Source organism: Abrus precatorius, unplaced genomic scaffold (assembly GCF_003935025.1).
Source record: "Abrus precatorius isolate BTA unplaced genomic scaffold, Abrus_2018 Scaffold4, whole genome shotgun sequence".
NCBI lineage: Eukaryota > Viridiplantae > Streptophyta > Magnoliopsida > Fabales > Fabaceae > Abrus > Abrus precatorius.
The window spans coordinates 14,355,855-14,383,700 of NW_020874384.1; the positions used below are offsets into that span (position 1 = coordinate 14,355,855).

Consider the following 27,846-nt stretch of genomic DNA (forward strand, 5'->3'; position numbering starts at 1 on the left):
ACACAGTATAAAATAAATAATAATTTTTAATGATATTTTGTAAATAAAAAAGATATTTTATGTTCTCTTACATGTAAAATAATAATTATTATTAATTTTATATGAATATAATAAAGTTAATAATTTATTTAAAAAAATATAAATATACTTTAATGCCTAATATTTTAAAAGAATATCAATTTAATAAGTATATATATATATATATATAATACTCTCTTAAATTTACGAGTAATGTAACAAGTAATAAAATAAATTATTAAAATTTTTAATTCATTTTAAAGAAACAAGTTAGTTTTTCTTATTTCATTTTTTAGTAGGCTGATAGAAAAAATTCAAACTATTTGTTATCTTTATTTATTTATTAATCATTTATGGAAAAATCAAACCGTGAAGATATATTTTTTACCCTCAAGTACAAAAATAATAATGACACGTGCTGTTCATGATTTTTGTGTGTTGAATTTTATAAAGCTTAAATTATTTAATGTAATCAACTTTAAAATCTATTTTTATTTATCTTTATGTTAAAAATTTATGTTTTCACATGAAACAATTCGCCTCGACTCAAAAATATCTATACACGGTGAAACTAATTTTTTTTTTATGTGATATAAAATTTTGTTGTTTTTTTTTTTAATAAACATGGATACGTAAACCAATAACGCAATAATATTTAATTATATTTAATATAATAAAATATTTACTATTGATAATAAAAATATATTTTGACTAAATATTCTGACTTAATATCTCCTTCAGTTGGTTCTAATATATTTTCAATTCAAAATTTTATTCAAATTTAAAAATAGCTTGTAATGCACAATTTTGTTGATTAAATGTTAACTTATTTATTTAACAAAACTGATAAAATGTTCCATAGATTAAACGAATAATTTATAAATAATTAAATTCATCTGCACTCAGATTAACTTGGAATTAATATGCTGAATTGTTGATGAATGCTAATATTCGTACGTTTTGATGGATAATCTGATAATTCATAAAGTATATGCAAAAGAAATATTTCTAAATATGAAATTTAAATGTGATAAATAACCTTTTATTAAATCTCTTGGACTGCTCAAGATAAGATTGAAAGTCTTCAAAAGTCTAAACATAAAAAAAGCACTTTGCAGATCATCAAAATCACCTCCAAAATAGGGTAAAATGGGGTTGAATTGCTTTCAAACTATAGTAAACAAGTAAATAAGGATGAATAAATGAAATTGGTTAAGAACGTTTGGTTAAGCGCGGTTTACTCGGCACAACCTATGAAGCAAATATTCGCCGCTTGTTGAAACAAACCCTTCTCCTCACCTCAATCTCTATCATTCCAAACACATAAAAATATAACAATACTTCTCCCATTTTCCTATTTCCCTTCCCTCAAACTTCTCTTTTCCTTCAAAGTTCAAATAAAAACAAAACAATGGCCAAAATCTCGTTCGTACTATTTTTCGCGTTGCTGGCTACCGCTGCGCTCGGTCAAGCCCCGCACGGTTCCCCTACCGCCACTCCCAAAGCCTCACCGGCACCATCTTCACCTCCTGTAGCCACTCCTCCTACCGCCACCGCTGCTCCTCCGACCAACACCGCCACACCGGCTCCCTCTCCCGTTTCCCGCTCTGCTCCTTCTCCTCAGCGCTCTTCACCACCTTCCTCCGCCCCAACCACCGCCTCGCCGTCTGAATCCCCCATCGAATCCCCTCCGGCTCCCGTCGCTCCCTCCGATTCTCCCGTCGACTCTCCTGCCTCCTCCCCCGTCGCTTTCGGACCCGACGTCGTCAGCGAAGCACCTGTCGAGGCTCCCGGTTCTGTGGCTCCCGACAGCCACGCCGCCATCCAGAGAGTCGCCGGTGCCGGATCTGTAGCCGCCGTGGCTTTTGCCACCGTGGCAGCATTGATGATGTAGATCTGTGCGTAGTTGTGTATGGTTAGGTTTTAATCTTATTATTATGAGTACGAGACTGTGATTATGTTCAGTCAGAGTTAGAGAATATGGAGATATTTATTTTTACTATTATGATTTTGATTAGCGGTGTGATAATGACTTCTGCACTTGGAGGTCTTGTTAGGGTTTGATTCTGATAGCTTCACTCTCCGAGACTAAGACTATCAGGATCATCATCATTATTTATTATTATTACCATTATTAATATTATGCCTTTGATTATGGATAATCGTTTGTTTAGTTATTTATTTATTTATTTCAATCTGTGTAAGGAAACAAGGGAGTTAACACACGGAAGGAACTAGTTTTTGTCGTGTTTTGGGTTCTGTAAACATGTCCCAGTGACAGCTGGAATCGAGGGTTCTTCTCTTTTGGTTTTTCTTATTTTTAATTGAGGCATTTATGATATTTTATCTATTTATTTTGGGCGTATAAAAGCAGAAAATAGAAATGTTGTGTTGGAAGGAGGGAAAAGGTGGAGTTGGCTTTAACAGGTGTCACGGATGTATGTGGTTTGGTGACACATGTTAGGAAAAGATTATGATATGCCTCTATATTTCGCTACAAAAGCTATAACAACTCTTTTCTTATTCTCCAAGTTTTTTTAATACTGTAGGACCACTTTAGCACTTGTTAAGTCGGGCTCATCTTGCCCTTTTTCTTTTTTAGTTGACGATGCAAAGTTAAATTTACCTTAGTTATTAATTTTTTGAATTCAACCAATTTTGAAGGGCTTAATGATGGATTATGCTTTGAATTTTAACCACTTACAGGGTTAATGATTACTTTAACCGATTGTAGTCAGAGGAATTCTTTTTTTAAGACCTGTTTAGTTTTTGGAATTTTAATTACAAAATTGTTATTGTTTTTTAAAATGAATGAAAAGAGAAAAAATATTTCTTAAAATGAATGAGCCCTTAATAAAAGTCGTATGATTTATCTGTTTGGAAAGTTAAATGATAAAGTGGGGTGCAATAAAAAATTTTATGCGATTTGTCTGCGTTATGCGATACATTCCTTTGGTGACGGGAATAATTGGTCTTTCTATGGTTGGTGTCTGTAGTCACTAGTCAGCATGAAATTGTAGTATTCCATGAAATTTGGACTCGTAGTAGTCGTTGCGTTTCACAATCATAATGGATAGTCATGGTTTTCTTTTTTTGGTCAACAGATGGTCAAGTTCTCTTTTTTCATGTTTTTTAGTCAAAACGGATGGTCATAGAGATCTTGTGAATAGTTTGGTTTTGGTTATTTGGGTTTGGGCTTAAATTTTTACACAAGTAACTGTTCATTCCATAGCAGCAGTAAAGGGTTAACACATGATGGTCTGTGACCCAAAGTATGTTGGGATAACGACGAACTTTTTGGGCGGTTTCTTTTGCACTCTTTTTCAGAAATTACAATTTAAAAGGGAGCAAAAGGGTACGATGATAAGAAGAGCGGTAATGCGAAAGGAAAAACCTTCCTCTTGTATTTAGATCTTCTGCAGTTCGTATTTCCATGTTATCCCCTTTCCCTCACACCAACAAAATGAATACGCACAAGAAACATCAAAATGAGGACAGCAAATCTGTAATTCGAGTCTCTTTTACTTCCACTTCCACTCAAGTGTCAACGTAGGATTAATAAAAGAGGTTTCAAAAATGTGCTCAAACTTCTTTTTTAATTTCCAACTTTAAAAAAAAAGTACTGTTTACTTGATCGTACTTTATTGATAGGACAGAGCATTTAAATTTCACAGTTGTAAATTAATTCATCTGGTATTTGTAATAAATTTGACAGGAAATGTCATTAATATATTCTCTTCATTTCAAATTATCTGTAGTTTAAAGTCACGCTTACTTTTTTAAGAAAATTGTCAATGGTATTAATTAGTATGATAAAATGTTTTTCCCTTTTTTTTTTGGCAAAAAACCCCCTTTACAATATTTAGTATTAATTGTCAATTAATTTAAGTATTGAAAATAATATTTTCTTAATCTTTGAAGTAACAAATATTTTAAATAAATTAACACTCAATGACGGATAATTTAAAATGGAGTGAGTATTCTATCACAATATTATTAGCCAAAATTCATGTAAATCTACTTTATTATTAGATTTTATGCACTATTTAATATATTTCATTTATTAGCTAGTAGGATTTACAAAAACTTTATTAAAAATGTTAAAAAGGGTGTAATTAACGTTTTTCAAATCTGTTATACTTCAAAGTATCAACCTCAATCGACAAAGCATTGCTGAAGTCTTTCTAAATATAAGAACAGAAGGATTTTCCATAAACGTCCTCGTGTCTTCGTTCTAAGGTTGAAACTATTGTTGAAGGAGACACAAAATATAAAGAAACTTAGAAGGAGGCTTTTGCTTAGTGGGTTTAGCAAGTGTAAGTCCTTTATGCTTTCTAAATAGTAGAATTTGTGAGAATTGAGAGTAAATGGGTTTTATGGCATTTTCAAAAGTGTATAGATTCTTAAAATGTTTATATTGCAAAAAAGTTATTTATAAATTCAGTGTAATTTTAAGGACTTGTAAAATAATTTAATTTATTTAAACTTCTGGTTGTCAAGAAGTATTAAGTAATTTTCATTTTAAATTATCATATATTTTTAAAGAAACTATTTTAAATATTCTCTACGTGCACAGTATTTACAAAACTTTTTGTATCCATCTATAGTATATTTGTACTTGTAGTTAGGCTATATATTTATTTTAAAATACGTTAAAAAATTTATAAATGCAAATAAACTAATAGTATTGAAGTAAATATGAATTCATAATTATTTAAACAATCTAAACGTGCCCTAAATTTCATTAATTAAATGAAGTAGACTTTTTTTAAAATAAACTAAAATCACGTGTTAGTGATTTACTCTTATTTTAATTTACTTCAAAATCATAAGCCTTTACCTATTAATATATATATTAAGATACTAAAAAAAGAACTTACGAAACGGTAATCAATTTATATATTAAATAAATAAATAAAAATGAAAGACAAGCATGGTGGATTTCCTATTTAACTAATAGTACAAGAACCTGGATTAGTACTCGTAAAAAAGTTGGAATAAATCAAAACAAGTAAACAGAGTGACAATAATATAATATAAGAAAGAAAAGATGAAAGCACTGCCTCTGTCCTGGCTCACTATGGGCATAACTCATACCATACGCCAAACATAGTAAGAGATCCATGAAACAATCACCATAGCAACAATTGGTGAGAGACTACTCGCAGAAGACGAGTTTGATTTAGTGGCAGTAGTAGGAGTAGTGGTGGTGGTGGTGGCGGCGGGTGTGGCGGTGGTGCCACTGCCATCAGAAGGCGAACCCTTCCCAGTTGCTGGCGTTGTAGAAGGGGCAGTGGCTTTTCCTGCTTTGACAGTAACAGCAAGTTTCATGCCACCAGCACAATGTCCAGGAATTGCACATATGAAGTAATGAGTGCCAGCAGTTTTGAGTGGAATGGTGGTGGCACCACTGCTGTCTGTACTAATTGAATTCCCAGCAGTGCATGATTTATAGTCACTCTCTTTAACCTCATCCACAGTGTGCCCAGATCCATAATTGAACACTGTCACATAAATATAACCCACATTAAAACTTAATCATAGATACGAAGTTTGAACATAGTCTTGCTATGTTGTCATGTTATTATATTAAAATGGGTCTTATTAACCAGGTCCTAAAATTCAAAAGTTAAACTTTTTTCCTTTAAGAAAGAAAATTGAACTGCAATTGTAATTGTAATTACAAAAAAAAATTATTAATTTCATTTTTGACAATTCTTTTTTATTTTAAATTTCTTAATGAGTATCTTTTGAGTATTGGTTAGCATTTGCTTATTAAAATTGATAAAAAAAAAAAAAACTTGGTTATAGTTTCTTAGATATTTTTATTACTCTTTTTAATACCAAAAAAATTGTGTTATATCTTAAATGTTGATATTTTATTGAGGTAAAACTACAATTTTATCAAAAAATTGGCGTAAGTTTTGTCCTAAAATTACTACAAAATGTTGCCTAGTACTTACCGAGACTATCACCCACTGAAAATGCCTTGTCACTAGTCCAAGTGCTATAATCAGCACCAATTGCCCAACCTGAAGTATCTCCCACAGTGTAGACGGTTGAGAGGGTTGGGAGAGCCATGTTGATGGCTAGCAATAAGCCCAAAACCAATGCATTTGAGAATGCCATAGTTTGGTGAGATAGTGTGGGGAGGAAAGAAGGGATATAGACTGCAGAGGAGGCTCTGAAGATGGTTTTGGAGAATGGCTTTGCTTTATATTATTGAAAGAACGGTATGGGAGTAGTTAGAGTTAGGCCCAGTTTGTCGCATTTTGCATGAGGATGACTTGAGTTGCACTTCATACCTAACGGCCAGAACAGGTGGCGTTGTTATGTGTTCTTTGCAACTCACATTATGACATGCTATAGTGGTTGAGTAGAATTATTCTGATGCAATTATAGTGTCATTTGACTAAGCCTACCAATAAGAACTCACCTCTAATAGTCTAACATGACCAGTTATGATTGATTGCCAATGAAGAAAAATGAAGGGGTGATTAACTTCATTTACCAATCTCCTTTGCTTGCCCAAAATCAAACACTCTTTTATTTTTATGGAAATGCATATATAGTTCCAATTTTGTAGCTATATGTTCGTACTACACATACTTTGATGCCTCGAAGGAACGCTTTACATCTATATTGGACGAGGGTCCCTCAACACTGTACGTGCATAATTACATAAGCATGATCATTATTTGAAAATGAAGGCTTGCTTAGAACCTACTCATTGTGACACAGCAACGCCACTCTTGACGCGTGTTATATAGAGAAATTGTATTAGTACAGTTTTTTTATAACAAAAATGGAGATAAAAAGAGAAGAGAAGAAAGTAGATATGACAGTAAATATAATAGAGAAAGGCAAAAAGAAACATATAGTACTATAAAAAATATTGTGAAAAAATTTTGTACTATTTATAGTATAACTCAATAATATGTTGGCATCCCAATAGATACAGTTCATGATTATGAAGTTTTGTAGATCAACGGGTTCATGATCATTGCGTGATTGTCTGTTGTCATCCTTGAGGAATGAATTATACAATACATATTACAGGACATGCATGAAAAGCTTCTACTTTTCAGAAGAATTGAAAATTAAGAAAAGTAAAATTAGTTGTCACATGATGTAATTCACATATTTTATATTCTTAAAAGAATTTTTTTTCCCACCCTTTAATAATGATATCAATTAAGTATGTATAAACTTTGATAAATTTTAATAAATAATTAAGAATGTGTTAGAAAGAATGTTAATTTATTTAACCTCTCAATTTCAATATAATTTTACATCTCAAGATTTGGATTAACTAAACAGGGGATGTTTACAAAATTTGTATTATTTTTTACCAAACCTCATGTTATGTAATGGAAGGTTCAAGTATTATGAAGCAGAATATAGGAGTTTTGTTTGTTGAGATTCCTTTGGAGGGAAGAAAGAGGGAGTCGGCAGATTAAAAACACGGTGAACGTGGCAACGGAGTGAAGAATTTCTTTGTTGAGACAAAAAAAAAATGGGGTTTGGGATAGAATGTGACATCCAAAATCTTGAATCGGTTGATCCTAACTGCTTACCAAACACAATGACTGATAAAAAGTTTGAAACCCTCTTTAATGGGCTCTTTCTGCCCAACTTCTATTGTAGCCTTTCTTTTTGCTAGTTGTTTCATAATTTTGTTCTTTCCGAATTTAATTTTAGAAAAAGTATTTATGAAATTTAATTTCTAAAAATATATTCAATGTTTTTAAAAATTAAATTTTAAAAGTGACAAAAAAGAAGTGGTACAAATACGAATTATTTTGTGCTTTTAGTTAAAATCAAGGTTTCATCATCAATTGACCCAAAAGAGAAAAAAGTGTTCATCATCACAGTCATGAAGTCTTTCCACCTTCCAGCTACTCAGATGAGCTTTATCGTTAATGGAAATAATAGTTTTGTGGAAGTATAGCACTTCCTTGAATTTTGACACTAGATAAATAACTTATTTATCAAATCTTAGCAGTAAATGGAATCAACGTGGTATTGATTTAATCCTGTAAATTTCTCACCATATGTAGAAGAGTGTGAGATAAAAGTTGATGATATAAAACTCAACTTGCTGGGGCAGAAAATGTCACCATGTTAGGGAAATTACGTCATTATCAGCAGATGTTGGTGCCATGATAGAGAGGTTTGTTCTTCACCTTATTGTCTTCTGTTTGAATTTTCTAGGTCATGAAAAATAATATTTGTATAAATTGACCAAACCACACGTTTTTCTTTTTAAAAGAAGATTGAATCGACCAGAAGAACCTTATAATGTTAAATAATTGAAAAGCTCATGACCTCTTTACAATAGATTGGATTAAATTATCTCTTGTTAAATCGCCGACACCCATTTATCATTTGTGGTAAAAACATTTGAACTTAAGCACCTCATAGAATTTGCCCGTCGAAATACATAAACGATTCACGCATTTGCGTTTCATTAAGCTCAATGTAGATGAATTAAATAATCGACTCATATCCATATTTAATCATGCTCTAATCTGTGACAGCAAAAAGACTTGTTCAACCATAAAAATAAAAACAAGTCCTACACACGACTGGGTAGGATGAGATATACAATACCTTTACCGTGTTACTTTTGTAGAGTTGATCATTTTAAAAATAAAAACTGATGAGTAAATCCCAATGAAAAACATAAATGATGAATAATCCGGGAAGTAATCATATTTATAAAGTTACCACGCTTGCGAAAGAATACCTCTAAAGTAACTCATGTCAAAACAACAGCACAATATGAACATTGTCAGTATCCTATATTTCCTGAAGGTTCAAATAGCTGCATATCGTGATGCTACTTTATCTAGCATAACCTTAAAAACTCGTGTAGAAAAAACACTACTATTTGCCATGCATATCGAATTGGGAATCGAATCATAAATCAAAGGTTTATTTTTCAAGATGTTGCCATTTTAAAGACATCTAGATGTTGGCATTTTAAAGCAAAATAACTCACTATATAGCTAAACGCTACAACGTAAAGCATATCTTCAAAATAGATCAAGATTCATTCAAGTCATAACATTCACAATAACCAAAGAAAAAGATAAAAGAGTGACAGCACAATGCAGCTGCATAGTCCTAAATAGAAAACAAAATATGACAGCAAGTCGCTAAAATGATTCACAGTGCGATTCAGAAGATTCAAGGTGTGATTCTAGCCATTCAGTATGCAAGAATCCCACTTAAATCTTAACGTTAGGACTTAGGACTTAGAAGAGAATGCATATTTCAACCCAACTTTCAAGCCTCAATCATAGATAATAAGAAAAGTCTTTTCTCTTATAGGTATCTTTCAAAGCCAGAAAAACAAAACAAAGTCAAATAACTGTCTTAGATCCCTTCAGAAAGAATTCACAGAACAAGCTTCGAGTATTCATAATATAGAAATGGTTTGTATATTTCAAAATGACATGCACATGGCCGAGATTTTTGTTCATCTTTGAATGGTGTAATTTAGTTTCTTTCAGGTGGATTCCAAACCAATATTCTTAAATTACTCAATAAAATAACAAAAAATTATTAGACTACAAGTCATTGTAAAGTAGCCACGGACCAGTGAAAATGCAAACATCACTAATATACTTATGTTTCTCAGTTTGATCTAGTAACATGCCAAAATTTGTTAAAATAATGCAATGAAGATATCTCAATTCATATGGAAATGTGATCATTGATTTACATTGATTATCCATTCTTGAATCACAGAAATGCTCGTGCTTACACCTATTCATTCCTTGTATATCTTGAGGCCTCTGGTTGACACAGGTTCAAACCACCTGTAAAACACATACAATCTAAACCAATCATAGACTTCTCATTATCAGTAAGAATGAGCAAACAATCAAAATGTCTGAAGCAAGGACATACATGATACAACATCAACGATATTGATATGCAGCGGGGGAAAAGTGATATCAATCAGCTTTGTCACCCTCTGTCCCATTCACACTCAACTCAGAGGAGTTATCTTCAGACGTTGCCCTCCCCTCCACCGGTTGTTGAACAAATCGCCGACCCCGTGCCACCCTGATAGGCCTTCCCATAAAATCCTGCAAACAAACAATTTTTTGCACTTCACTCTCACTCCAACTGAAAAATATTGTTTCAAACACTAGGACATTGCAGATACAAATTTTCAGAAAGACATACACATACTCAAGAATCCGAATTCAAACAACTAAACTGATGTAAGAAACCACTAGTTACCTTTCCTTGAAACTCAGACAGAGCTGCGTCAGCTTCTTTCTTATACTTGAAGGACACAAATCCATAACCAGACGACCTTCTAGGATTATCATGAAAAACAACCTCAGCAGAAACAACTCTACCAGTTCCCGCATTAAAAAACTCACTAAGATCTTTTGACCTCGCTTCATAGGACAAGTTTGCAACAAACAAGTTAAATGTCACTTCTGGCTTTGGTTTCACAGGGGGCGGTGTTTTCTTCTTCTTTGGCCGAGCATAATTTAGTTTTATTACACGACCCTCGAACTCCTAAGCACCATTCAGAGAGAGGAAAAACATATCAAATATTATCTAGGTGTGTACTTGTAAAAAATAAGAAAGATAAACCCTTTAAGACACTAAAAGTAACAAGAAAGCATTGAGAACATAAAAATATAACAAATTTTTTATCTTTAATATAAATTTACTATTTTAAAATATTAAAAATTAGTATGAAGCACTGATATTTACAAATTAAATAAATAACCAATTTTTTAATGTATCCTTAAATATACACAATAAGAACTTCTACATAATAAGTTTTTATAAAAAAATCACATTATCTCTGATAATTAAATAGATAGATAATATTAAATGTTATCATTTTTAATAAAAATTCATTTTTTATTATTTACCGTTCAACACAAATTAGAAAAATTAATAAATAAAATGGGCAAAAGAGTGTAAGAGCAGTGTTTTAGGCTTACATACGCTTCGAGACTGTTGAAAGCCGCAAGAGCCTCTTCTGGGGAACCCATTTCCACAAACGCCAAACCCCGGTTTCTGTTTTTGTTATACATTGAAAGCTTAACAGCAAAAGCAGACATAAACCTATGTCAGAAAAACAGAAAACAGAAACATGAAACGAACAAAAAGAAAAGGAAGGAGGAGAAAAACCTCGACTTCGAGAACTTTTCCATGTTTCTCGAACAAAGAGCGAATGTCTTCAGGGGTGCTTGTCCAAGGCACGTTCTGAGCGAGCAACCTCGTGCGAGAAAATTCTTCTTCAGCGTCCGCTTCAGTTTCTTGAATTTGTTGTTGGGAAGTGGAGGCAAGTCTGAGAGTGGAATTAGAGGTTTGTTTGGTTGCAATAAGGATTGGGGTATGAGCAAGGAATAAACGTTGAAGGTGTAAGGAAGAGGGATTGGTGATGACGTTGATGGATTGGGAATGAGGTTTGTTGTGAGAGGTTAATTGGGAATAGTGCTGTGTGGATAATTGATTTGTTGAAGTGAAACAGAGAAGACGTAGTAGCGCCATTACTTAGCAATCAAAACTCAAAGGGGTGGGTTACTGAGCATTTCTCATTCTTTGTTTGTGTTGATGATGTAGGTGTGTCGTGTGGAAGTACCAAGTGAAATGGATAAGGGCATGCATGTTTCGGATAAAACACACCGTCGTCTTCTGTTCTCTTTTTTGGTTTTTTTGTGGGGGTTCAAATCTTCTGTTCAGTTTAGAGATGACAAAACCAACATTGGGTCTTTTTGTATTTTTCGTTTTGCCGAGTTGGTCGGGGACGATCATCAGCTTGGTCTAATTGGGCCTGATATTCATTCACGCTTGCTGTCCTTTAAATTGGGCTAAAAGAAGCCCATTTTTTCATTTGAGCTATAAAGTAGAGGGAGTTACTTTTTTTCACCCCTCATTTTACTTTTTACTCCGTTACTTTATTTTTTAAAAAAAATTATTTCTAAAAATATCCTTTAACACAGCCTGTATCAATACCATAAAAGGATTAACCAAGTAGATGAAATGTCACGAGAAAATTTGTTATGAACTAGAAAAATATGAAATGTAAAGAACAAAAAATATAGTGTCTAGAACATAAAATGTAAATTACAGAATCCAAATCTCGTTAAAAAAAATCACACCACTGTCCTCTTCTCCAGTTCCTATCCTCTCCCAATAAAGCATAATTTATTTTAAATAGTGAAAGATAAGAAAACCTTCCTTGAATACGTGAGATTCTTTACGAATTAGTTCGATATATAATAAATTACACTTTATTTAAATTTAAAAAATAGAAATTGGACTGATTTTTTTTTTTTTTAAAAAGAGCTGTTGACAAATAAAATCTATTAGATACAGTTTACAAATAAAAATACAAAATACTTTTTATTTAAATTTATTGGATATTATTTTGTTGTTATCATACTAAACCTCATTAGTTAAGTCATTCGATTGATTCCACGTTAAGGTGGTAAAATCAAATTAATAAATTCAATTCATTTATATGTTCTAAATCAATTCAAATTTAAATATAAAAATTTAAAAGTAATTCCCATTCCATAAATGAATAATCAATACTGATAATTAGGAGTAACAAATATGTAAACTGTGATGAATCAAGCCATCGGTTAATCGGACACAGAGTCAAAATTTTGTACATAAGAGAGGTGGTTAAAACTCATCGTCTGTTAGTACACATCAGTGTTGTCTGTCACGTTACTTCTTATGCATTCTACAGTCTCGGGAGTTATTTCGTAAGGGTGATAATGGTTGTCTCTCGGAATCTAAATCGTCAAAATCAAGCTTCCTCTCCATTGAGCTACTTGTTCTGGGACTAGACTTTCTCTTGTTTGACTGCAAGAGCCAAATAATATAAATAAAAATACATTTAAAGAGAGATGAAGTGTGAATGAGTATGAAATATGACTACAAGTAGTGTTATATCATCAGCTTTGAAAAAGAAATGAAATAATTTGAACTGACAATGCAACACTGACACGCACATACGTCACAAAAAAATTTTACTTAATCTTTAAATTAACTCGCCTTGGCTGATGAGCAGTTGGTATATTTTCCCCCAGAATCAGGATGGTTCCTTTCCTTGTATTGCCTAAATAGCCGTTTGTTCTCCTCATCTAATATGTTATTTTCATCAAACAGTAATTTGACCTACGCATACCATGCTAAGTTAGATATTAATCAACAACAAATCATCCCAAACAAATGAAATGGTCTACAAGAAACTGGGGATCAATTGAAGTTTACAGACCTCCTCCTCAGCTTTGTGAAGGTTAGTTCTTAGATGCTCCTTATTTTTCTCAAGTGATTTGACTTTAGCAACTAGTGACAAAACTCTCCGAGTTGATGGCCTTATGCTAGATCCATTATAAAAAATTAATCGTATATAAATATAAATGAACTGACAAACTTAAATGGCAATATTGAATAGAAATTAGCATGGTCATAAAAACTACATCACGTTGGTTATACCGAATATTATGGCTGCTAAAATTGGCCAAATGAGACCATTGCCTAAAGATTAAAAGGAGAAAGAAGAAAACAGGGCAACAGACTGAAGAGAGGTTGAGACTTACCAGTTCCACATGCTCAGCAACTTTTTACACGACTCATTCTCACTGTTTACTTCCAAAAATGCATACGTAGAATCATCATCTTTACTAGTAACAGTTGCCAAAAAAGAATCAAGTAAATTCTTTTCTCCAAGTGTGCACGCCAAAGAAGAATTGATCTTCAAGGAAAAAGCAAATATCTGGGATCAACATTGACAGCGAAAGGAACTATAACTTGCAAAGGCTATATTACCATTTCATGAGTAACGCAAAGGAAAAAGTAAAAATCATGGTAAGAAAAAAGCATTATTAAGTCGTAGAAGTTCTTTAATATTAGATAGGTGAGAAGGAGTATTTCTTACAAGTGGTACAACCTTATTAATATAAAAAGCTCATTAAAACTGTTAATTTAACAGCTAATAAAAGTCATTCATATGTTTCTAGAGTTAACAGTATCACAATGCATAATGGTTATAACTTATAAAGCAGAGTGAATTAATTTCAAACTCCCTCCAAGTAGCATTTCCAAAGATATTTTAATTTACTCCTTAAAAATCAAAAGGGAGAAGAAGCCCCTCTTACATTTTTCAAGTTTACATTAAATCGCTTTATTCTCACAATTGTTAAAGTGAATAAGAAAGTGAGATTTGGATATTATGGCGTCATTGAAGAGAGAATGACAAATTTTTATAGATGTGAAAAATGTGTCCTAACAACCAATTATGGTAGGTCCTTATTTGATAAAAATTGTGGAGTGAAGCACCTGTTTGGTCTTCAAAAGATTTGGGATTGGTGAGATTAGTCTCTTAAAAATGTAAATCGCCATTTTTATCCCTAAAATATGAAAATCTAGATCAATTTAGTAAGGAATTAAGGATCATGCTAAGAGCAGAAGTTATGAATCAATAAATAAAAGAAAATTATTGACAATCACGTTGGAGTATGTTAGAAATTATGATTCCTTAACCATTACCATTGACACTAGTTAGCATCCGTTATTTAGTATAAAACGATTGACTTTTTCATCTTTCTGGGACAAAAATTATGATTTTCATCTTTTTGTGACTGATGTTACCAACCCTAACTATTGAGGGACCAAAACGTTGTTTTGCTACAAAAATACTCTAGACTGAAACATTTCACGCCCCTTAACTAGTATTGCAATATTTCATATATTATAATTCACAATCTCCTAAATAGCTCAGAGCCTCAGTCGGATAGAACGAAAGGTATATATTTTGATAGTTAAAAGGGGTGGGAAATATTCGACCAAATTTTTTTTGTAAAAAAGGGAAAAATATCGGTACCAATTCATGCTGATGCTTGTATGTCTTTAATTCATTCTTCATCAAGAGCAAATCCCGTTCCAAATCAAGAACGCGCGATTGAGCCAGCCGTGCCCGTTCATCAGCATCGTTCCCAAATTCCATCAACGCTTCCCTGTCCTGATCATACAGGGCGCATTCCTTTTCCAAATGATGACATTGCCCCAACAAATTCCCACACTCCATCGCCAGTCTCTGATTCTCCTCAACGAACTTCTTCACAGCTCGTGCGTTCATAGTCGCTTCACACTGCTCCAAAAGAATAACCAAAAACAAAAAGAGAAAGGCAAACTCTCCATCGTCAATTTCAAAAAAATAAAAAAATAAAACAGAGAACGATTTAGAAGAAAAAGGGAAAAGAGCGGCGAGACCTTGAGGCGCTCGATGAGTTGATCTTTCTGCTTCAATTTGGGGAAAAGGGAATGAAGCTGTTCGCGGAGGCGCCATTGTGACTCTTGCGATGCTCGAAGCTTGGCTTCTAGGGTTTGCGACGATACAGGAATCCCCAGTGAATCGTCAATTGATTGTTTCATGTAATCGTTCACATCTCTAGGAAGATCCATTGCTGTAATTGTTAGAACTCAAAGCAATTGAAAAACAAAATTGAGAAAGTTAAAAGCCCCAAATTATAGGGTTTGAAGTGCAAGAAACGGAAAGTTTTTAACTCTTCCTATGGGGGGTGTGAGGTTTGGCTCTGGTTTTGGTCGGAAAATCAAAAGAAGTGCCATCTCGCTATGTATCTGTCTCCTCAATTCAAATAGAATGGGCTAGCCGTTAGGATTGTGTTTTGTACCAAAGCCCTTTCTTTTTACATCTTGCGTTCTTTTTTTTAAATTTAATTTAAGGAATATTGTTCGGAAAATTTAATTTAATTTTTTTATTTTTAAAAATAAAAAATTTAATGAATATAAATTAAAACATAAAAAGTGAAAAGATATTTTGTTGTCATAAAAAAAAATTCATATAATATTTTGAATGTTTGTTAAACTTATTTTTAGTGTGTCATCTCTTTTTGTTAAATCTAATTAATGTAAATATATATATATATATATATATAATTTTTCATCTATTATTAATTTAAATAAAATTATTTTGTAAATAGAAATAATTTAAAATACTCTGTTATATTAACTCATCAAAAATTAGTATTGAATACATTATTGTTTACTAGAAACTTACATTAAAGGAGTTTTTTTTTTTAAATGAAATTATAAATGACTAAAATATTCATCATATTATATTTTAAATTTCCTTACTTTAAATTAAAATAATTTGAACAAATAATGAACAAGGCATTAGATATTTTAGTTTTTATCAATTTGTTTATAAGTATCTGTAGGACATTATTAATGCACACATATATGCTTACATACTAAAATAAAAGATAAGCAAATGTTTAATTATATATCAATATAAATGGGGTAATTTTATTTAAATAATGCAATTTTAAAATTTATTTATGAAAATAGAGTTAATTTAAAACTATTTTTCTGACTGAAACTTTTTGTTGCCATGTAAATGGGTGTATCAGAAATTTACAGATAATATAATTTTTTTAATATTTTTTAAAACAATATCACACGTATAAGGTCGATACTCACTCCAGTAATGACACGTATTAAGCGCAAAATGAGTATCTCACTTTTTTGAACAATAGTGTTATCTCTACTTTTACAGCGATACTGCTATCTCCATATTAGGTCAAATATTATGTGAGATGTTGATACGTAGCATTAATTTAAAAATATTAAAATTATAATTTAAAAAATATATAAATTTAAAAAATACTTTAGTTATAAATTTAAAAATATTTAAAATTAAAATTATGAATTTAATTAGAATAAGATTATAAATTTTAAAAATATTTAAGATTATAAATATAAAAGATAATTAAGATTATCTCTAATAATAATTAATACTACTCATTTAAAATTAGGATTATCTTTAATTAGGTATTACTAAGGGTATAAATTTGTCAAAACTTTCGTACCCATGCACACTAGATTAAGAATTTGTTCTTAAAGAAATTCTTAATTTGGGTAAAGTTGTTCAAAGAAATTGCTCGTGTCCAGCTCCTGACCAACACTTTACTTTTTGACAAGACCTATTTCTGAACTATAGTGACTCTCATGATCCAAAAAGAAAGGGGCTTATTTGTTGGTTTTTGGTCGTCATGGATCTTCTTTGTTGATAAATTTTGAATGATGGGTAAGTTTAGGCAACAGATCAAGAAGCATCAAGGCCCACGAACTAAGTGGGCCTATTACGGGGTTCTAACTTCAGCTAAACATCGGATCAAAGAAATTTTGAAGTCATTGACCAAAATGTTGTTCCAAAAAAAGTTATTGACCAAAAAGGTAAAAAAAAAAAAAAAGTTTCTTTGGCTGTACTTCAAAATTTGTGAACTTTATATTGTAATAATTGCTATTTTTCACATCAAATAGAAGAGAAATTGGTATCTCCTTCGATTAGCGTTTGTTTCCATTGATAGAAGAAAAAGTAATCTATGTTGGCAGGCATATTATATTATGAAAATCTTCGTAGAACATTCTGTTCAGCTGAAAAGAATCTGCTTTGGGTCATTTCACTAGCAATCTAGCTAGGAGCTATGGGGGATATCGTACGAATTCCCTGGAGGCTATTCTCCTTTTCAAAATCTTTATCATTTGGATTACACATGGTTACAACATACATGTATGACAAATAAATTGCAACTTTGAATCTTCACTCATCTGTTTGAAATGAAATAAATGTAAATATTCTTTTAACATTCTTTAAATTCGACAACTTTTTTTAAAGTTTTAAAATGGGATACAATCTTCTCTCTCTAAAAATCTTGTCAATAAAAACCTCCACACCTTTATGTGAACAATTTCCACTCATGTCTTGCAATTATTCCCTCCAATTCAAGGCGGTTCAACAACGAATCCAATTTTCAGAGAAAGGCAAATTCTGGGACCCTCAAAAAGAGCACTTAAAATTTATTAACAATACATTGTTGATAAGCTTCGGCATATAGCTTCAATTGGAAAAAGGTCTCGTGTATTATTGAATTCGAATGGATAATTAATGAGACGTGAGATCACCCTTTGGAAAGCTTCTTAAGGCAAGATAGGTGTTACTTTATAGCTCCTTCCTTTTTCCCTAAAGTGACAGCAAAATATAATGGATCATTCATGACTTGGATGTGAAAGTTTATTAATTTGGCTATAAACATCATCATTTGACACTTGTGTGGTTTTTGGCGGATAAAGTATATGTATAAAGAACGTAAAGACAATATATATAGCAAGGCTTTCTATAATTATTAAATATAAATATAATTTTGTATATGATCCTCTTCACACTTCTTGACCGTGATTTGTCTACACATACCCAAATTGTCCGCAGCAGCAATCGAGGACACATTCTCTGCATGTCACATTAGCATGACATATGCACAGTATTCTAGCTACATATATCTATGGGCATAGAGCAACACATTGTATATTGTATATCACACTGAAAATGAAAGAAAACGATCCAAAATCTTAATTTGTTGAATGAACTCATAACGACACGTTCTATCCTTACTCCTTGGGAAAACATACAAATACCAACCCACCAATTGCGCACCTTGCACAAAGGGTCATCATGTTTCTCATATGGCATGGTTCAATATTATAAATAATCGATGAACTAGTCTATATAACCTATAGCATCCGTTTATTTAACGGGTCTTCCATTGGCCCCTAGCTAATTGCAACCAAGAGTACTGCAGCACTGACATGTAGTTTTTTGCTTTAAAGAAGTTATGAATAAAACATGTCATAACATAATTATTGATATATGAAATAGAGATTCAAGTACATGTGTGTGTGGTGACGGATTGAAGGTACAGACTACAGACTAAAAATTTTGTTAAGCAACTGAGCTATATGAGCATATATATATATATATATATATATATATATATATATATATATTGGTCACGCCATCTAGTACCCGTTGAAACTTGTAGCCTCGATGGTACGAAGCGGAAGACAATGATCATAAACGTTGAATCTTAGGCCTCTTAGTTTGATGGGTATGTCCCATTACTTTCACTGGGATGTGAAGGGTTGTTGATCAAGAAAAAGATCATTATTTTGTACTATTATTCCTAGCACACAGAACCCTCCCATTCTGTTTTTCACAATTCCAAACGATGGCATCATTAGATACGTTGCGCAATCGCGAAACAGACAAAGGAAAAAAGTGTAAAAGAATATTCACACGTGAAAGACAATATGGAAGGTGTATATATAATTACCATTTCATTTAATGAATCGCTAAGAAACTTAAATGCTTCTTTCAACTATTTGTGATGATTCTGCAAAGGTACTTGATTATTTTAAAAAAATTAACCCAATATAGATCTGAATCCTATTTTGTTCCCATTTTCCTTCTTGTCCTTTTGAAAGTAAAAAGCACGAGAGGAAGTGCTTGCGTAATCCACCAAGTCGCTCAACTTATTGCACCCTGGAAATTTAGCTAAGTTAAAAGACGTCACCTATTTTGGTTTCGCTGCTAATGATAAGAACCGAGCCAGTTTTACTTTTAAGTCGAGTATTTACTACAGTTGAATGATGATTTTTTTCCCATTTTTTCTTTACACCTTCTGCACTTACTTCATAACCATTGAGCAAAAACTTTTATCTTGGAGAATGATGGATAATTCGATAGATCACAATGCATTGTTCCTTTATCTTGAAAATAACAATAGGTGAAAAATATTGTGATTTAAATAAAAGATAAATTTTTGTATTATATTTTTCTTAATACACTTCGTAGTTAAAATTTATTAAAATTTTTAAAAAAGTATAAAAAATAATAATTTAAAAGTGAGAAAGAGTTAAATTTGCATAATTTTTATAAAGAGTGTGTTATATCTTTTTTTTAAATAAATGTTATGAATTTTTATTTAACCACTTATTTTTTAAGAAGTTTATATTTTTTGCAATTAATTATTTTATTAAAGTTTTAATTTTTCATTAATAAAATTGTTTTATTTTTTATCTATCCTAGTGAATAAAAATATTATATTTTAAATTATTAAAATAAAAGTAAAATGACAATTAACATACATACACACGCCAACTAATAGTTTAATTTTGTTCATCTCAATCTCACGTACCAACAAATTTTCTCACATAAAATATTCCTAGAATTAATATCTCTATATAAAAATTTCTATCTTTGGTCTATTTTATACAACCTTTTGAGAAATTTTGCTTTAACCCTTTTTACAAGACTCCCTCTGAAATGTACACACATAATTTTTCTTTTAAGAAAGCACCTTAAATAAACGTGGTAAATTAAGCTTTTTAGACTTTGAATCTATGTTAAGAATAGGAGATTAATGATTACCATTTTCTCTCCTTTTCACTTTAATTATTAGATAAAACAAATTAAGAATAATTTTCAAAAATAATATTAATTATTGAAAAATTTAATTCTACTTATTAAATTAACGAATTGTTAAAATGATTAAAAATATGTTATGTATAATAGTAAGATCACATGTAGTGATGTTTTTTTCATTCAAAACAAAGATCTTTTCTTAAAAAAACACAAGTATGCATTTTCTTGTAATTTTCAATATATTTTTAATTTTTAACCAAAATTATTAAGACTTTAATTAGTATATTCATATTTTTATTAAAAATTGTTTAAAATAATATTGAGGTATTTAAATAATAACTTGATTAAATACTTATTTGATATTTTTACTTCATAAAAGATTTATACTATTAAATTTGACTACAAAACTTATAAATAAAAATAATTAATTACACTTTTGGTGCATAGTATAATTTTATTTTTATATTTTAATTGTTCATATTTTATTATTTTAATTTTTAAATACTTAAAATAAGTTTTATTCCAAAAGAGTTTTATTATATTTTATTTTCATTTAAAAATTTTCTATATTTATTTATATAAATCAATAAGATGTCACAAATTTATTATATTTTTATTAATTATTAGATAAAATTTTGAAGTAAAAAAATTAATTTGAGAGATTAAATGTGAATAATTAAAATTAATGAAATCAAAATTACAAAAACATTGAAATATAAAAACAAAAATTGTAATTATGCCTAATAAGCATTAAAAAACAGATTAATGAATTTAATATATAAAAAATTATTATAACTTAAAAAGTAATAAAAATGTCAATTATTTCGGTACGTTCCTCATAAAATTTTCTAAATGCATAAAATATCATTAATTTAAATAAGGGATAAATGATGTTTTAGTCTATATATATATATATATAAGATATTGTGTTGTAATTTAGCCTTTATAAATAACAAATTTACATAATTTTTTATACAAAAATTTATCTTTAATTATGTTTCTGTCGTTACGATATGTTATAATGATACTAATTTCTTTATTACATGACAAATAACTATTATTATGATATCTTTAAATTATCTTTTAGTTCTTATATAAGATATTTGTTTATAATTTAATTTTTATAGGTAAAGAAAATTGTATATTAGTGTCAAGTGATATTTTTTTATCATCTTTATGAAAGAATTCTGAATTTTTTAAAGAAGTTTTATATTCTGATTTATATATTTTTAATTCATGATGTCAAGCTTTAATATCTTTAAATACAGTATGTGTAAAAATTATCTCGAGAAAACTTTATTTTTTGATTAATTTTTAATGAGCATTACCACTAATATTTTTATTTTAAATATTAATACTTATTTGTTCTATCATTTTTTTAAAATAATTTTTATCTCTCTTTATCATCTTTATAGTGATGATTTAAAGAGTGATTATGATTTTTTTATAAATGTAAAAAAGATAAAAAAAAAATTAAAATTTGGATACAACTTAGGAAGACATAACTAAGATTTAAAATACTCAAATAAAGATAACAAGAAAAAGGATACAGAGTATGGTAAGATATAATGGAACACAAAAAGATAGATCTTAAAAATGTAAATGTTAGAAGAGATACTCATTTAAAGATAAATTAAGACATAAAATTAAATATAAATATATATAAAGCAAAATGTGAGGTTTATTTTTTAAGAATTTTGAATACTTACATGAAGATGATGTAAAAATATTACATTGGCATTGATATTAAATTATCATTACAATAATGAGAGAAATTAAAAATAATTTTTTATAAAGACTAATATACAAATATTTTATCTATAAAGACTAAATAAAAAATATTAAACAAAGATTAAAAAAAATTTAAACATATCAGGATAGTTATTTATTATATATATATATATATATATATATATATATATATATAAAAGAGTTAAGGTTATTATAATATACTGAAAAAGTAAAATTAAAAATAAATTTGTATATAATATAAAGAATAAATTAAAAGAAAAGATAACATAGATAAAAAGTAATCCTTTAAACAAATTGAAGGCACTACAAGAATTCTCGATGTCCGTGTCGTTCTGGAGGATAGGTCTGTGCAAACGATTTCCTATTCCGAGAAAAGCAAGGACACTGGATCAAAATCACCCACAGAGTAATAATTCACGTTTGAGAACCAAGTGCTAAGAATACCATCTTTAGTCTTTACATATTTTTCTACTCTAATTATATATTCAATTTTTATCAGAGAAAAGAAAAAATAAAAGCACCATACTGAGAGCATAATAATGTAAGAGATCACCTTCAAGCTTATTGAAATATATTTTTGTATTTCACTCACACTTGTTAGGCAGTTGAACTAGGATAATGGATATTAAACTCGTTTTCACAACTGCTTATATTAGAGGGTACATAGATTAGGACAAAATAAACACCACACCATAGATAACCCCCTCCAACATTGCAATGGAAATTACTCAACCAAGAGAAGGATACAAAACCTTTTTTCTTTTAATTAAAACAAAATTAATTTCAAGTTTAATTCAGTTAAAAGTGACTTCTTCTTGGACCCTGCGTAATAGTTGATTCACTGCAGCCGCAATTTCATCCACCGTGTTCAGCTGACACCCGTCCTCTACCTGCTCCAATCAATTCATACAAAAAATACACCAAAATTCTTTTTAAAAAATAGATAGCTTCAGAATTTGGTTTTAAAATTATTATTCTAATTAAAGAAAGAAACCAACCTTTACACTAACTGAGTAAAGGGCCATATCGTCGAGAGTGGTAACATTAAGGTGGAGAATGGTGAACCTGAGGCCTTGAAGCCCAACAACCATCTTCATAAGCAACCCGGTTCGTTTCTTTGAGAGTATCTTCAGGTTGGCATGGCTATCCACCATGGTAACTTCAATGTCTGCCACGGCCCATTGTTTTTGGGCCTGGTTCTCTGCCATCGTGGCGCCTCCGTTGTTGCTCTGCTTTGTGTACTGAGGAAACGTGAAGAACTCCGCAAAGGGTGATGACCCATTTAAGCCAATATTCTCATTCGTTTTCCTTTGACTTTCCATGGACTGCAAAAGCTGCTCTAGCTCCTTCACAAAGTTAATCGCACCCCCAATAATAGACGCTTGATCACCCTGTTTTGTAAATTCGCATTGCCAATTTCAGCAAACAGAAATTAATCTAATTAGTTAGTTAAAATATCAGCGCTAACTCCTCCTTAAAAGCTAATTTATTAAGATTGTTGAAAGTATTATAAAGAGTATTATAGTTATATTCTTAGGATATGTGGGACAAATTAAGTTACTGACCCTTTGAACATAAGAAGAAGGCATCAAGGAACGGAGCACTGCAAGGTACTCATTCATCTGTTTTCGGCGATTGCGTTCAACTGCAATGTGTGTCATCCTCTGGTTCTCGATTTCCTCCTTGTTCTTCGCGTTCTTGCTACGACGCCGTTTACGGCGAACCGTGGTGGTGGAAGAAGGAGGAAGAGGGAAAGGTGCGGTGATGGACTGATCAACGGTGCAGGCTTCAGGGGAGGAGTGAGAATCCCATTGGTCCTTCACATTTTGCATCATCGAGGTGGAAGAAGAATCCCAATTTGCATGCAGACTCTGTTCTATGTTGTTATTGATGATTCCGAGAAGGAGTTTCTCTTCTTCTGCTACTTGGAAACCATAGTTGGAGTACAAATGATCCTTGTAACAATAAGTAAAAGGATCTTGTGGGAAAACCACAGCCTCTAGTGCCATTATTTTTATGTGCAAGTTGTAAAGAGAATTGAGAGAGCAGAGAATGGGTTGGAGGTTAAATCTTTGAGGGAAAGAAGGAGGAAGAATTTTAGCAAAATAAAAAGAGAGAAACTTGAGCGTGGCATAAAGCCTGCATTTCCAAAAGACCAAACAAACGCGGCCTTTTATCATGGACTTAGGAAGAAAGGTCTCTGCCTTTAAAGACGATTATTATTCAAAGTTTCAAACAAACAAAAAGCTACAGCCCCTTGCACGTGAGGTTTCATTGTAGTTGTAGACCACTTCCTTGACCGCATGAACCCAACCACACCCAAGCACACCCACCACACGCACAGACAGAGAGATTCTCTTTGGCGTTTTCTTTATTTATTCCTTGCCCTTCCAATCATAATAGCCATATATTAGTCTTTTTGCAATCTTTCTATCAATAACATATCTAAACTCCATCTTGTTCTGTACTAAATAACTACATCATCTAAATGGTTGCTCTGCCTCTGTACTATATATTTCAAACATACTGCGTTTAGTTTTGTGTTATGTCATTCACAAAATGACTCCCACTTTCTTTTCGTTTTTACAGCTGACTAATTGCATTTTGAAGATGGGTAATGTTAAGTATATCGCCTAAAATATGAAACTTCAATTGATTCAGTGAATAATACAGTCTTTATCCCAACTCCAGCATATTAAATTGTATATGACAAACAAAATAAACTAACATATAAATCCAAAAAGAATGTAATATTAATTGAGAAACAAGATGCAATGGTTGGTTGGAAACAAGGCAAAAGCGTAGAAAAGAAATAATGCAGGGTACACCCCCAAGGCAAGGTGAAGGACAAGGTTGTCCTTTTACTGTGCAGGAGTCTTTGCTTTAATAAGCAGTTGGATACATATATCTATGATAAGGTGATACAATATTTGATGTGTGTTACGGGGTCCGGGGTTTCATTTGGTAATAATGTGGTCGGATACTGGGACATGAAAAAGAGAAAGATGACGAAAAGCTGGTGATGACTCAGAGATTGGGAGAAAGATCTATAAACAGAACAAATAAGGGGAGAAAAAAGAGAAAATGAAAAATAAAGAAAACAAACAGCTTAGTTCAGGCGTCGGACAAGACCCAGAGTGCAGAGGAATCCATGTGACCACACGACACAAAGGGCCATTCTGTAATCATCTCCCATTCACACACGATTCTTCTCACACTTATCCCTTCCCGAGGACCCTCTACAGGGTACTCTCTTTTTTACTATCATTCATTTTAATTAAGTATATATTTTAATATTTCATGTAAGACTCTCTGCATAAAACTTTTATTTTAACATAATGTTTAAGCTTTCAATGTCCATCATGACACGAACAAAAATGTTCAAATGAGCAAATATGTGAAGTAATTTAAATTTAAGTATTTATGTATAATTAACTTTAAATTAATGCAAATGAGTATTTTATTTTACACATATTTTTACTATAAAAAATCTCAGGATGATATGATACAACGCTGCCGCTGAAAAGTATTGTTAATTTTTAATATTTTAATTTTAAATCTTATTTTGTTATTTTATCTTTTAAATTAACTAATCTTTTTTATTTTATTGTAAGAATTAATAACAATACATTTTTTTTAAAAAAAAGTCAAATTTATAAGAAAAATTTTGTTGAAATAAATAAAAAAAAGTAAATTTTGAATTTTAGATTTAAATATAAAATTCAAACTTGACAACAAAAAATTGTATGCTTCTTTATGGATAAGTCATAAATTTTTTTATGGACAAAACATACTTCATGGAGGATAAATTATATATTTTTAAAAGTTAAAATTAATATTTTTTAAATTTCATACTACAATAAAGGAATACTTATACTAGACACTTGATCAATCCTTCTCTCAATCTCTTTATCCATCACAGAGCTATGCTTTCGTTATAAAACATATCAATTACTATAATTTTTTGTTATTATTTATTATTATAATAGATGTTTTGTGTTTAATCTCATTTGCTTTCATCTTATAATTATGTCTAACTAAATATCTCTTGTTACGAGGTTAAAGTAGATTCTTATGATATATTTTGATGATATTATTATTATTGAACTAGTCACTCAAAGATAAATCTTAGTCAATTAATTAACACATGAATATACTATTAGTAAAATAATGAAATATATTTACTATTTTTTAATGTTTGATTTATTTTATTGTTTTCTATAATCATTAAGGTAACATATAAATAAAAAAATTATAATTATTGTTTAATTATTGGATAGTAATAACAATTTATTAAATAAATAGTAATTATTTTAATATAATTTAATTAAGAAATATATTGAAGAAACTAAATTCTCAAACATTCATTTATATAAATTAATTAAGGAACATTCAAAGAACATTAGTGATAGGTCATCGTGGTTATACTTTCAGTGGGAACAATAAATTTAAAACACTCTCTTTTATTATAATTTATGGATGTATTGTTTGTTGTTGAAATTTTTTTAAGAATTTAAAATCTATAATAATACTCTTAAAGTTATGATTTTTTTTACAGTTCTACCGTAACTATTAAAATAAAACTAAAAATAACAATAGGTGATGGAATTGCATTAACAATCATATTTAAAAAAAAGTTTGTGACCTGTTTTGTAAGTTTTGAAATAACAAGATTAGAATGAGCTGAATCATGATGTAGGAGGTTTACTACCTATATCATGTTTACTACCATAGTTGATGAAAGTTTATATTTTCAGAATTTTTTTTTTTTTTTTTGCGTTAACAAAGGTATAAGAGTGAAAAAAGTATTCAAATTTAATTTCACAATAATTGTATTTGTACTCGTTTTTTATACAATATTATTTACAAACAAAAAAGAGGAAAATATAAAAAAAGACAAGTATAATAAAATAATCGACGTGATAAAATGTGTTTGTGAGAATAATATTATTTTAAAATTTAATTATATTATCATTTTTGGTTTACCCATTATTTAACTTTCTTGGATGACATGCTTATTTTTCACTGTGACAAAGTAATAATTAACCATTTGACCACATCTCGATAAGACATTCTCTAGGTTTTCTTCCATTTTTTTCTTGGGTCTCCCTTCCGCGGAATATCGCTAACACCATAGTATTTGTTAATTACCATTCTAATAAGATTTTGAGTCATTCCATCAATGTTTACTATAGTTCCACTACCAATATTTGATATGCGAGTATTAAATTATTAATTTAGTGAAGAAAAATCCAAACCCAACTGGCATTCCTTTGAATGAATCAGAAAAAATGTAGATTATGCGATTCGATCGATGACTGGTTATTAAAGTCCTAACTATATATATAGAACAACTGGGGGCTAATTAATTAGATCTGCTGCTACTAGTATACAGGTATATATATAGTTATATGCTAGCTACAACTACTAGTTCACTAAATACTATTATTATTAATTTGTTATTTAACTAGGAGCTTACGAAACTAATATTAATTCTATGCTCAATATCATATATATTATGCAAGCCAACCTATCACATCCTCGCTTATAATGTATCAAGTGTGCCTCTACTTTCTTCAAATGATCTTGATTATATGCTAATTATTTGCTATAACTACGTTATAATTTAATTTCATCAAAATCATGTTAGGTATACGTACAATATTAACCTCATAACTGTTTTTTCACTCTGCCCCACACCAAAGAAATAGCTCACAAGAGAAAACACTGTCTTCAAGTTTTGCAGATCTCTTTTAAGAATTATATGAATCCGCGTCTTGAAAATATATGTCCAT

At 30.5% G+C, this 27,846-nt stretch overlaps 5 protein-coding genes across 9 annotated transcripts; 1 reads left to right on the top strand and 4 right to left on the bottom strand.

Annotated features, from left to right (window-relative positions):
• Nucleotides 1-1,429: 1,429 nt before the first annotated feature.
• LOC113866168 (classical arabinogalactan protein 4) lies at nt 1,430-1,912 on the top strand. Its single transcript, XM_027501052.1, has one exon. The coding sequence runs from the start codon at nt 1,430-1,432 to the stop codon at nt 1,910-1,912; it is 483 nt and encodes a 160-aa protein (XP_027356853.1).
• A 3,050-nt stretch (nt 1,913-4,962) lies between these two features.
• LOC113864491 (blue copper protein-like) lies at nt 4,963-6,216 on the bottom strand. Its single transcript, XM_027498260.1, has 2 exons — nt 5,982-6,216; nt 4,963-5,522 (listed from the first exon to the last, which is right to left on the bottom strand). Exons 1-2 carry the CDS (start codon nt 6,145-6,147, stop codon nt 5,110-5,112), a joined length of 579 nt encoding a protein of 192 aa, XP_027354061.1. The 5' UTR covers nt 6,148-6,216; the 3' UTR covers nt 4,963-5,109.
• Nucleotides 6,217-9,500: 3,284 nt separating this feature from the next.
• Nucleotides 9,501-11,748, bottom strand: LOC113864490 (28 kDa ribonucleoprotein, chloroplastic). 5 transcript variants are annotated; one of them, XM_027498257.1, is made up of 5 exons: nt 11,191-11,748; nt 11,001-11,099; nt 10,276-10,563; nt 9,937-10,118; nt 9,501-9,845 (listed from the first exon to the last, which is right to left on the bottom strand). In XM_027498257.1, exons 1-4 carry the CDS (start codon nt 11,551-11,553, stop codon nt 9,984-9,986), a joined length of 885 nt encoding a protein of 294 aa, XP_027354058.1. In that variant the 5' UTR covers nt 11,554-11,748; the 3' UTR covers nt 9,501-9,845; nt 9,937-9,983. The 5 variants fall into 5 exon arrangements, with proteins under 5 accessions (XP_027354058.1, XP_027354055.1, XP_027354059.1 ...); XM_027498258.1 differs by having other exon boundaries at nt 9,546-9,863; XM_027498255.1 differs by having other exon boundaries at nt 9,641-9,845; nt 9,944-10,118; nt 11,191-11,619.
• Nucleotides 11,749-12,738: 990 nt separating this feature from the next.
• LOC113865978 lies at nt 12,739-15,480 on the bottom strand. Its single transcript, XM_027500824.1, has 6 exons — nt 15,289-15,480; nt 14,900-15,166; nt 13,617-13,771; nt 13,292-13,397; nt 13,069-13,191; nt 12,739-12,876 (listed from the first exon to the last, which is right to left on the bottom strand). The coding sequence occupies exons 1-6, from the start codon at nt 15,478-15,480 to the stop codon at nt 12,739-12,741; spliced, it is 981 nt and encodes a 326-aa protein (XP_027356625.1).
• Nucleotides 15,481-22,845: 7,365 nt separating this feature from the next.
• Nucleotides 22,846-24,060, bottom strand: LOC113865906 (transcription factor bHLH96-like). The gene is made up of 3 exons (XM_027500711.1): nt 23,617-24,060; nt 23,050-23,442; nt 22,846-22,941 (listed from the first exon to the last, which is right to left on the bottom strand). Exons 1-3 carry the CDS (start codon nt 24,058-24,060, stop codon nt 22,846-22,848), a joined length of 933 nt encoding a protein of 310 aa, XP_027356512.1.
• Between the last annotated feature and the right edge of the window lie 3,786 nt (nt 24,061-27,846).